Raw genomic sequence first — 11543 nt, forward strand, 5'->3', positions numbered from 1 at the left:
TCACTTCACTGCACTCTCTCATGCGATGACCAATACAGCCTGCCTACCTAGAGGGGTATTAGAGCATGTCTAACAGATCCTGTATTTTTCTACCCTTTAAAACACAAGTAGAGGGTCATGTATTCATTTTTCGTCGGCCAAAAACTATTCTGTTTTACGGGGTGGGGATACGGGGTCTGCTAGCTCGGACGAGTTTTCAACCCCTCAAAACAGGGTTTTTTAACAATTAGATATTAGAACCAACACAACATTCACATAAAATAAATGTTTTACATCACACAATAATCGTCATAATTATTACAAAAATGTTTTCCGAAATGTTAATAAATGTTCTAATGAAAGAATTAAACAAATAACAAATATTTCACACATATAACAATAGGAAATGAATGTTTCACACATACAACAATAGGAAATGAATGTAATAACTCATTGGTCATGCAACTGCCAGTGGTGATCAATCAGATCTTGGGTGAGCTGGTGATGAGTCTCGGCATTTTCAATGCCTCGGTGGCTGCACTCGGGTGCCAACATTGTCATAGAAACATGGCAAGTTCAACCCTCTTTCATCTTCAATGATCATGTTGTGAAGAATCACACAACATGTCATGATATCAACAAGAGTTTCTTTGTCCCAAAGCCTTGCAGGACCCCAGACAATGGCAAACTTTGCTTGCAAGACACCAAAAGCTCTTTCAATATCCTTGCGGCATGCCTCTTGATTTTTAGTGAAGCAAGCTTTCTTTCTTGCCAAAGCCTTGTCCTTTTTCTCTTTTATGGACTTGACAAGAGTTGCATAGTTATGGTAAATAGCATCTGTGAGATAGTACCCCATGGTGTACTCATTATTCATAACTTTGTAGTTACAAGTTGGTGCTTCACCCTTAACTAGTCTTGCAAACAAAGGGGATCTATTCAAGATGTTGATGTCGTTGAGTGTCCCCGGCAGTCCAAAAAAAACATGCCAAATCCATAAGTCTTGTGAGGCCACAAATTCAAGAACAATGGTAGAATCACGGCTTTTGCCACAATACATTCCATGCCATGCTTTTGGACAATTTTTCCATGTCCAATGCATGCAATCCAAACTACCAAGCATCTCCGGCCACCCCCTCTTTTCATTGATCTCCATGAGCCTTTTCGTATCTTCCTCATCTGGAGCTCGGAGATACGTCTCTCCATACAACTTGATCACCGTCTTGGCAAACATACGCACGCAATCCGTGGTTGTTTGTACACCAATGCGAATGTACTCATCGGTATAATCTGCTGGTATACCGTATGCAATCACCCTCATTGCGGCAGATATTTTCTGATATGGGCTAAATCCCATGACTTGGGCAGCGTTTCTTCTTTGCTTGAAATAATCGCAATTAGCCTCGCAATCTCTGACTATTCTCTCGAACAAAGTCCTACGCATTCGATACCTTCTACGGAAGAGGCGGAGATGATAGGTCGATACCTCGGCAAAAATATCTTGCATCAGTTGTTTGTGGCCGAGTGTGCGGTTCCGCGAAATGCACATACGCCCCATCACGGATCCTTTCCTCTGATCCAGCAGCTTGGCGCGGTCCTCCATGTGCTTCATGCCGAACATGAGCAGCATCATCTCCGTCTCGTCGTCGTTGAGCACCTCGTCGAGGTCCGACTCGTCGGAATCCAACGTTGAGCAATCGGTCGACGAATCCTCCAAATTCGCCATGTGCACATCCTCCGAAGCCATCTACCACGGTGAAGCATACATCAGCCCCCAAACACGTCCATTTTACCGGCGAGAACGAAGAAGAACGCGGCGGAATACTCACCAGCGAAAACGGCGGAGAAGACCGCGGCGGGGGTGCGGCGTCGCGCGCGGAGGGACGCGGATCTTCGGCGGTGGTGCGGCGGAGGTGCGGCGGGCGTCGACGCAGCGCGGTGCGGCTCGGCGGGCGGCGGAGGGGCGCGGATCTGACGGATTCCGGCGGCAGCGCGCGGGTGTTTGCGGCGGCGCGCGGGGGAAAACGGGTGGGGGAACTGAAATGTCTGCGCGCGGTTTCGGAAATGCGATACTGGTTTGTCCCTCTATGCCCGCTCCCACCCCGCACAAGTAGGGGGCGAAGACCCGCCCCGTAATCGAAACCAGCCAAAATCAGAGCAGGGGGCATTTTTACGGGACCTGCTATATGGCCAGTAGAGCCGAAACCCATATTCCGATGGTTATTATACGGGTTTGACCTTTTAAGGGGTCTGTTAGACATGCTCTTACAGTAGTAATGTATTTACGGTAAGGTGTATTGACGATGAACAAGAGCAACAACAGCAACCAGCTCACTCACTTCCCACATCGCATTTACCCGTATGTTCTTCCTTCTTGGCTAGGCAGCAAGAGTATCTTTAGCCGCTTCACGCATTTCGAACGTCAAAAGTAACCGCACATGTTCATTTGCGTCGGATTGAGGTTGTAAAATTGGTCTTCAGGCTACGCTTGACCTTTTGCGGTGGGGTTGCCTAAGAATGAAAGACTATGGTTAAAAGGCAAATTGAAAGGAAGGTAAAGAAGCTTCGCATGGCATGGAATTTTGTTTTAATAATTTTGAATCATATTTACAAGCCTGAAGGCATTGTTAGGCAGCTTTGGATACTCACACTCCTCAATAAAACGGTGTAGCTGAGCGTATGAACCATCATCTCCAAAGCATGATGTATGTTGTTAAACTAGATAATTCCCCGCGCGTTGCTGCGGAAACATGTAAATACATTTTTTTGTCAATACTAGTAAAAGTGCCCATGCGTTGCATCGGGAGAAACAAGTTTTCAAATGCTATAGAAACCATCCGTGTTGGTCAAATTTTATCCTGTTCATGATCAATATATATTTCCTAATAAGATTAGATTGCAAACCCTTCGCCACCCTGTGTAATACTTCTAATGATGGTGTGCGCCATCCTTAAATTTTATTAAGATATGAATTCAAACAAATTTACAGATAGTGCATAAATAATATTTTGCTAATGCTTCCAAAATTTAGTACTAAAATCAACCGTACGACTTGCCTCATAATTTAGGAAGCATTACTTTGTCATTTTATATTTTCGTTGTCCAACAAAGTATGGGCTACATATATATGTCTATATATGTCCATTTGTATAGTTCTTTAACAAATATCATTGGGTTTGTATTAGCATGGCAAACTCTCTAAATATCAATCTATATATTTCACTAATATATATTTATTAATATTCACAAAGACATCACGAATAATAGCAGGGACAGAGATTTGGTGGCACATGAATTGTTTTTTAAATAAATTAAAATCATACTTTTCAGTTTCAAAAAGTTCTGAAAAAATGTGCATATAGCCAAAAATGTATCCCGCAAATGTGTAAAATATCAATTTCAAATACTTTGTATTTGAAGCTACACAAAAAAGACAAAAGTCCTGAGTAGTCATTTTTCAAATCCCAAAAACATGTTAGATTTTGTTATTTTTATCTAGGACAAAGTAAAAATAATTTTGGGTTGAGATTTTCCATAATGTGAGATGTATCACTAACAATCTACAGAATTATTATTCAGATTTTTTGATAACTAAAAAATATATTCTTTTAAAATGGCGAGAGCATTGGAGCTCGGGAGCCAAAAGCACTTTTTCTAATAGTAGCCACTTTATTGGCTGTTGGTAAAAGGCAAGTAGACCTTGGTTGTCTGAATTTCGAATGGATGATTATCCAATATACTCCCTCCGTCGTAGAGTGTAAGTCACAATACTCTAATATCTTGGCTCAAGGCGTAAAGTGATTGGGGCAGAAATTGTGACTAATTAGGTCGAATTGTGATGTTTCATAACTGCAACAGCCAATAAAAACAGCCCCATAATTATTGCATGCATGGTGGAGTGAGTCTCCCGCATGGCTGCATGTGGAGGAGAGAAAGGTGGGGGCTGCATGCATGCGCTAATTAACTCCAATTAATGCAAAATTGTGCCTTATTTTTCTCACATGCGGGACAATCTGAAAACGGGAACGGTGACTTACACTTTAGGACGGAGGGAGTAACATTATCAGTGTGAAATGCTTATCACTGAAGTGTGCAGGCAACTGCAAATCAATAGGAACAACACGTCATAAAGCAGTCATCGGCTCTGTTTTCTTTTACTGTGTCGCTCCAGCTATATCCACCATTTTTTCTAAATACATTACCAAATGCCGCTGCTACTAAATCACGATTTGGAATTCAAAGAAGGCAAGAAAGATGAGGCGGCGCCCGAGCAGGTGTACATTGACGACCACGGTGCTCCCCTCTCCAATTCCTTTGTTCTTCAGGGTATCCTTCTTTCCTCTAACCCGTTTCTACTATCAATTTCGAAGATTGGGTCTCCAGTAAAGCTCCCGAACCTCCTCAGTGCCAGCCTTGGGAGTAGATGAGTTGCGGTCGGGACGAAGAAGAAAATCCATGTCGATCGACCTGGGGCAAAGCTGGAGGAAGACCTCAAATCCGCCATGGCGCGACTTCACAAGAGCAGTTGAGATTCAGAAGAATGGGCCATAGTGAACTGAACGAATTCTAAAATTGGGGGAAATCCAGGAAGCGATTTGCTTCCTCTTCCTCTTCCTTGATTCCCTCGCCCGTACAGTCGCAGCCTCGATTGACATGGATCCTCGCCTCCTTCTTCATCCTCGCGCGAGTTCACGTCGGCACGCGCGGCTCCCATCAGTGGGGAGGAGCAGGGGCGGTGTTGCTCCGCGGCCTGAGCACGCGGAGGAGAACCTGGACGTTCGAAAAACCATACCGCCAACCGGCGGAGACCCCAGCCCTGGACGTTCTCCGGCGAGCCACCTCCTGCCGCTTGGATCGGGCCACGCCCCGCCGCGATGGCAAAGGAATCCGCGGCGTTTGCGGCTGCCGGTTAGGAAAATTTTCTGGAGGATTTCACGCAAAGGAGATGGTGTATGTATCGGCGGATTTTCCTGAGGAAGGGGCAAGAAATTAAACGGAAAATCGATTGGGGATTTGATTTCCTCCTCATCGCCAACCATGTACCGCCATGATCCGCTCCCCTGAGTCGCCATCGCCGCACGGCACCAGCGGCCGCTGGCCAACAGTGGTGCACCGCATCACCACCTACCGCCGGCGCTGCTGACCCGCTGAATTCTTGCCACAACCGACATCAGCAGGTCAAGGTTCTGCTCCCGCCCGGTCCAATCGCTCCAGGTCCAGGTCCAGGGATGATTTCGGGGCCGCTCCCCAGCAGCGCGAACTGCCTCTACTCGCTCGTGCGTGCTCGAACTGGCCTACCACGCCCAGTGCGGCGTGCGCTCTTGAGCCGGCCGACCATGCCCACGTATTGCTCGCCGCGCCGGCTGACCCTGCCCACGTATTGCTCGTGAATAGCCAGCTCCTGCTTGGTGAGTGCCCCCGTGTTTCGCCTGTGACCGGCGAACGGGGACAGAGCCATGTGTGGGGAGGGATCTCGCCACATGGGACGGAGGCGGGTTTGGGGATCGAGCTCAGCGGAGCCGTCGACCCGCGACAGAGCCGGGGTTGGGGAAGGGAGCCGGCGACAGGGTACGGACCGAAACGTTATTTCACTTGGCGGTGGCATTTCCGGTAATTGTTTTGAAGTCTATGGGTAGTTTGGGAAGTCTGACAAACGACCGAGGGAGAAACCCTTTTGCTTTTATTATTAGGTATAGATTTATTTTAATGTTGAAACTTTAATCATTACAGATCATAATTCCTTTAGTTTCAAAGAGGTTTTTTTAGGAGTTAAATTCAAATTATTTCTTTGAATTTGAAAGATGGATTGTAATAACATCAGCGCATAGATATTGTATTCATCGGGGGGGGGGGGGGGGGGGGGGCACACAATGGGTGCCAAAACAAAAGTTGATAAAGAGTTGTATAAAATGTGACCAGAACTGCATTCATATTTGATTAGTCCAAGCGAGCACATTTACTCATTCATCATCAAGTTTACATGTAGATAATTCAAGAAATGAGAACTCATTCATCTTTGATAGATGACCTGATATTTAAGCCACACTTTATAGGAAGGAAAGAGCAATGAGAGGCGCCATTAACTCAGCTGGCCACCCAGATGGCTAGAACCAAAAGTTATTGCAGCATTTGATATGTCCTCAAAATTATGACTCAGTCGAAACTAAAATCCTTTTCTTGCTCTACCATGGGCCGGTCCTAAAAACTTGACCATAATAATGCTCCATCTGCACTTAACAAAAAAGAGGTCATAGTTGTATAAAAAGTGTTCGTTATAAGTTGAAAAACGAATTGCTTCCTGATGATGAAACTACAGTAGAGTATAAACTTAAAACTGTATGACCACTTGTTGGCCATCAACTATGGATCCAAGAAAACGTTAGTAGTAAGCAAATATCTTGGGATGTTCAGATAATTGTACCAGTGGTGTTAGGAGGTATCAGAGCAGACTGGTTCAACATTGTAAAATTGGCTCTTGAGTCTTGACCCCACTTTTCACTGCATAATCAAGTCAAAATAGCGGAACACAAAACTGGCAATTTTATCCAAGATATATATGAATATAAACGCTTGGCAACCCTACGTTTTATAGAATCTCGCTATATGTATGACCAACATTTGTTGAAATAGAAGCTTCTAATTTCTCTAGAAAAGGATTTGCTAATATGTTCCCAATATCAGATGAGGATAGGTAGTTGGTTTTGAAAACTGAAAGCAGTCAAGTAAAATATACATGCTTCCGCTCACCATTTCTAAATTCAATAGGCTTGTTGCCATCATGTTCATGATTGCTAATGCGAGGCTATGCCCCTGGTTGCAAATCACAAGAAGAAATGCGATGTAGCAGCTGCAAAGATAAGGAAGAATGTAAGCAAGTAGGGGATATAAAATGAGATAAATACATTCAACAGCAATAAGTCGTTAGGTTATATTTGGGCTTTATACTGATGTCGATTGTGCACCTGTTGTATCCTTGTCTGTGAACATCAGCTTCAGTAATTATTCATGCCCTTCTGCATGAACCAAACCTAGAATTAAATCAAACAATAACTGTGCATTCCAATTAAGCAACCAGGCAAGCGAGAAACTTAGCATGCATGGCCTATAAGAATTGCCACAACAAAGACACTGCCAAGGAGAATAGCTTATGAACCGTGTGATTTCTGATACCAAAGCCCACTTGATCAATTGTAAGAATTGAAGAATCCGAAGGAGGACTTCCATATACAGGTATAAAGGTCCTGTCTTGGTTAGAATCTAGTGTCACTTCATCTTTTGACGTGGAGAAGGCAGATTATTGTGGAAACAGTGAAGCATAAACACCCTCATGGGAGAGATATGAGAGAGGACCGGGCGTTGGAGAGCAAATTCCATGTAACTATTAATTCATGGGAGATTCCAGAATATGGATGGGCTTATCCAATGTAAATTAAAAATTAGGAGAGAGAGATGAGAGCTTGTGTACCTATGCAAGCAGGTACTGTTGTCCAACGTCAGTAGAAATTACCGGAGATGATAGCTGCTTCCTCCTAGCACGCATAATCCAAACAAATCGGAGGGCTTGAGTGAGTAGCACGCAGAATACAATCAAATTGGGTTCAGGTGCAAAACGTCGACCAACTTCTCGAACTGGAGCGCAGCCTACCAGATTGAGGAACATATGTTGGGGGATTGAAAGACCAAAGAAAGGGCGAGCGAAAATCGGGAGCTGCCGGCTATCAGCGCGGAGACCGCTCCCAGAGGTTCGATGCAAGAAGCCTGGCGTGTTTGATAATGATGCCCATGGAAGCACGGCTTGATTTTTAATCTGAAGGTGGAGGCGGTTCAGTAAAATCGAGCAGTTTCTACTCAATGAATACTTGGATGCAATGTGCGGTTTCATGAACATTATTTGCAAGAAGATCTTGGGTCATGGTGGGATAATTTGTGGAGAGAAGGCTATACATCGCGGCGGCGGAGGATTAATTGTCTGTGATTTGCCACCACCAGGAACACCAATGGTGGCTTCTCATATTTTTTTTCACAATGCCCAACAAATCGCAAGATAGCTCTGCGAGCCCACGTGGTCTCCCAGCCCATTTGGATCAGGCAGCCCACGAAGGGACAATCTAGCCCACACATGAAGACATGGCTTTGTGCGGGAATGGAACAGAGAAGAAGCAAGGAGCAACGCGCGACCGCACGGGGTGGAACACAGAGATGGAAAAAGGGTGACGTGGAAGCACGAGAAGGCAGCAAAATAAAGTAGTGGGGGGCTCCTATTTAGAGATAGAAGATGCAGGTTTGCATAGGCGTTTTTAGGATTCAACGGCTTGCTATCTTATTAATTGGTCACCCTCCATTGTTAGTGAAAAAAAGACTCCAATTGCAGCCTGGCGCATTTTATCCGGCAATGTCGGTAAATGGTTTAATAGTAAAGTAGAAATTTGAAACAACAAGTATGTAATCATAGAATTATAATCGTAAAGCTAATTTAAGATATGAAACAAAGCATAGAAATAATCACAAATTACACTGGAGCAATTGAAACAATGAAAAAGTAATATACTTTTTCTTCTTGGAGGGTTATGCCGTGCCATCGTCACGGTGATACTTTTTGATTGTCACCTCTTCAGACGAGTTAGTTGCTTCCAACGAGCCACTTTCCCCCTCCGACGAGTTGTCCTTCCAATCTTCCTCCTCATCACCCCCCTCGTCGTCAGTGTACGCCCTCTCGCCTTCGCTCGGGCCCTCGCATTCTTCTTCACCGCCGCAGCCTCTTCTGCCACCTCCTCCGCCTCCAACCATGCTCACGTAGCATCTTCATCATCTTCCTCCTCCTCCTGGTCGTCAGCTATGGCGTTGTGCACCCCCTGCTCGTCGGCATTGGCGATGCTGAGTGGAATTTATGTACTCCCTCCGTTCTTGTATACAAGGCCACTTTGTTTTTCGAGACAAACTTCGATTAATAATTGGGTCAACCAAATATGAGATGCATATTTCAATAAACTTTTCAATGGTATATTATTGGATGACATATAACTTATATTTGGTTGACTAAACCATTAGTCGAAGTTTGACACGATGATGTGGCCTTGTATTCATGAGCAGAGGGAGTACAAAGATTTAACCTAACCTAATGTGCCAGTTGATAATAAGGTGAGGATCCTACTTAAAACTAAGAAGTTTGCGTGGTACCTTCATCGAGGGATAATTCTTATTAAGGATAACCTTGCAAAACACATTTGGCGAGGAAGTAAAAGGTGTGTCTTTTGTCACCATGATGAGACTATAAAGTACTTATTCTTCTAGCCATCTAGATAGGTTCTACCTTATACCCACCATATTTATTTTTCTAAATGGGCAACCCTAGCCTCTGCATCAATCGATGCATCAGGCTTTTATTGCATTTTTATTGAAACATACCACAAAGAACGGATAAAGAACATATATCAAAAAAACCCGAAGCCACCACTCAACACCTATAAACTCAATAGAACCGGGAGCAATCGCATACCACGGGACACACTCTAGGCAAAATGAGAGCGGTTTCTATTGTTGTCTTCATGGTTTTTGGTCCGCTGCTACATGATATATAGATCACTTGCATGGGACTTTTCTTTTTGGTTAATCTTCTTTCTTTTTTGGGTGCGCGTATCTGTATTGCCATTTGGACACTGCGTTGTTGGGGAGGTTGGATGTAATTGCTATCCTTGCGATATTAATATATTCTCTTTGTAAAAAAAACTTTGTTTGCCTGCCCTTGAGGGATTTCTTTTTTTTTTGTTTCCTAAAGAAATACTGGCAACGTAGGGGTGTCGTCGTGCACTATCACCATTTCAAAAATACTAGCAGCGTAGAAATTGGCGTACGCCAGAACTACATATAGAACGGGCAGCGTATCACCCTGGTACGCTATGAGTAACAAATACTGCTGGCATGATAGCAGTGGAGTACACGTGTCCTCCAACACCCCCCCCCCCCCCCCCTCTATCTAGCACAAGCTAGGGAACCTCCTCCAATCGCCAGGAGCACCATCTATACCTAATAATAAAGGAGCTAAGATTTCTGCCAAAAAGTATCGTCAACGCTCTTTTTTGGATCGTTTTGCCCTCCCACCAAATAGCATAATAAGTCAAATTACCCCGTGTACCGGTTCGTTTTGTCTTAAATCTGAAACAGTTTGCATCCCGTCCGTCCGGAGTGGGCCTTGGAAAGCATTTGTTGTCGGCCCAGCGCACTTCAGAAACGAACCAGAACCAGGCCTCCACCTGCCGGTTCTCTTCCAAAATATAACAACAGAAAAAGTATAGTTGAATAATCCCACCTCGCTTTATTGTAAGGACTTGCACCTGTTCATATACCTTGCTAATTGCCTGGATTATCAGCAAGGTGTCCCAAAATAGCATGCACTGTTGACACGTCGTATCCTGTGGTGGATTGAAAATACCAGAACGATGGCCAAAGAGAGGATAGAAGGAAAGAAAAAAAACAGACTGCATAGACGAGACTAGCAGAGCACCGTGGGATGCGAAAGCTGGCGCCGCAGAGGAGAGAGGCGAGCGGGGCAGGTGCTGAGAGGAGCAGCGGCTGGGCTACTAGGGAGCTGTGGGCTGAGAGAGGGTACCGTCCTGCAGTCTGGCCGTGTGCCCGGAGCGGCTGTTCACAAACGGGCGACGTCGTATCTGACGACCAGCTGTACTCGACAGAATGAGTATTGATCATCTGGATATCTGTCAAAAGCTAATAAAATCCCCCCACCGTCTGCTCGGATTTTTCTAATTTTTTAAATATTTAGACCATTTACTGTGTAGATACATATAAATCTAAACCAATTATTTTTGGATGAAGGAATATTTAATTTCATGAGGGTTGAGCGTAAAGTATCTGCTGCTTAGTAATATAATATCATATGTTATTTTGACCAGCCCCAAAAAATAATTATGCACGTGAGGGTTATAAAGAGAATATCATGCATAACAAATCGTACTAAATAAAAATAAACCCGTTGCAACGCATGGACACTTTTGCTAGTATATACATACAGGGAGAGAATGCGATCTAGGGGTAGCGCCCCGGCCACCGCCGTCAATGGAGCCCACCCAGGCTTTCCTGGGGGCACCGTAGGCAATGTCCGCAGCAGAGAAATATCCCATTAATGTCAACAAAGCTCTGACCGATAGGACAACAAGCGCAACACCGATGGCCCACAACATTAATGTAAAATTTATGTTTGCACATTGATTAAAATCAGTGCATCCTATTTAAAGGGATGAAAGATCCACGGAACTCAGAGAAACACGCCTATTGTTCTTTCCCAAAAAAAAAAAAAGAAGACACACCTATGTTTCTTTGTATATGAAGTGAAGACGGGTGTGATAGTAGATTGACACAATCTGATAGCCGTGTAATTAGACTAGAACTAGGAGTCATTGGAAAGAAAATAACGGGAGCTCCGCAACACCTGTTTGTCGCCGAGTTTCCGGTTCATGTTTTGGCTTGTCTCGAAGCATGCAACAGCCTTCACCCTTGTGTGGTCTCCACGTCGCGCGATGAAGGCATGTACTCATCCCTACGCTTGACGCCTG

General features: G+C 44.5%; 1 protein-coding gene across 1 annotated transcript; it reads right to left on the reverse strand.

The window, feature by feature from the left end:
- Positions 1-429: 429 nt before the first annotated feature.
- Positions 430-1702, reverse strand: LOC127347018 (uncharacterized). Its single transcript, XM_051373251.1, has 2 exons — positions 669-1702; positions 430-514 (listed from the first exon to the last, which is right to left on the reverse strand). The coding sequence occupies exons 1-2, from the start codon at positions 1700-1702 to the stop codon at positions 430-432; spliced, it is 1119 nt and encodes a 372-aa protein (XP_051229211.1).
- Between the last annotated feature and the right edge of the window lie 9841 nt (positions 1703-11543).

This window comes from Lolium perenne, chromosome 4 (assembly GCF_019359855.2).
Source record: "Lolium perenne isolate Kyuss_39 chromosome 4, Kyuss_2.0, whole genome shotgun sequence".
NCBI lineage: Eukaryota > Viridiplantae > Streptophyta > Magnoliopsida > Poales > Poaceae > Lolium > Lolium perenne.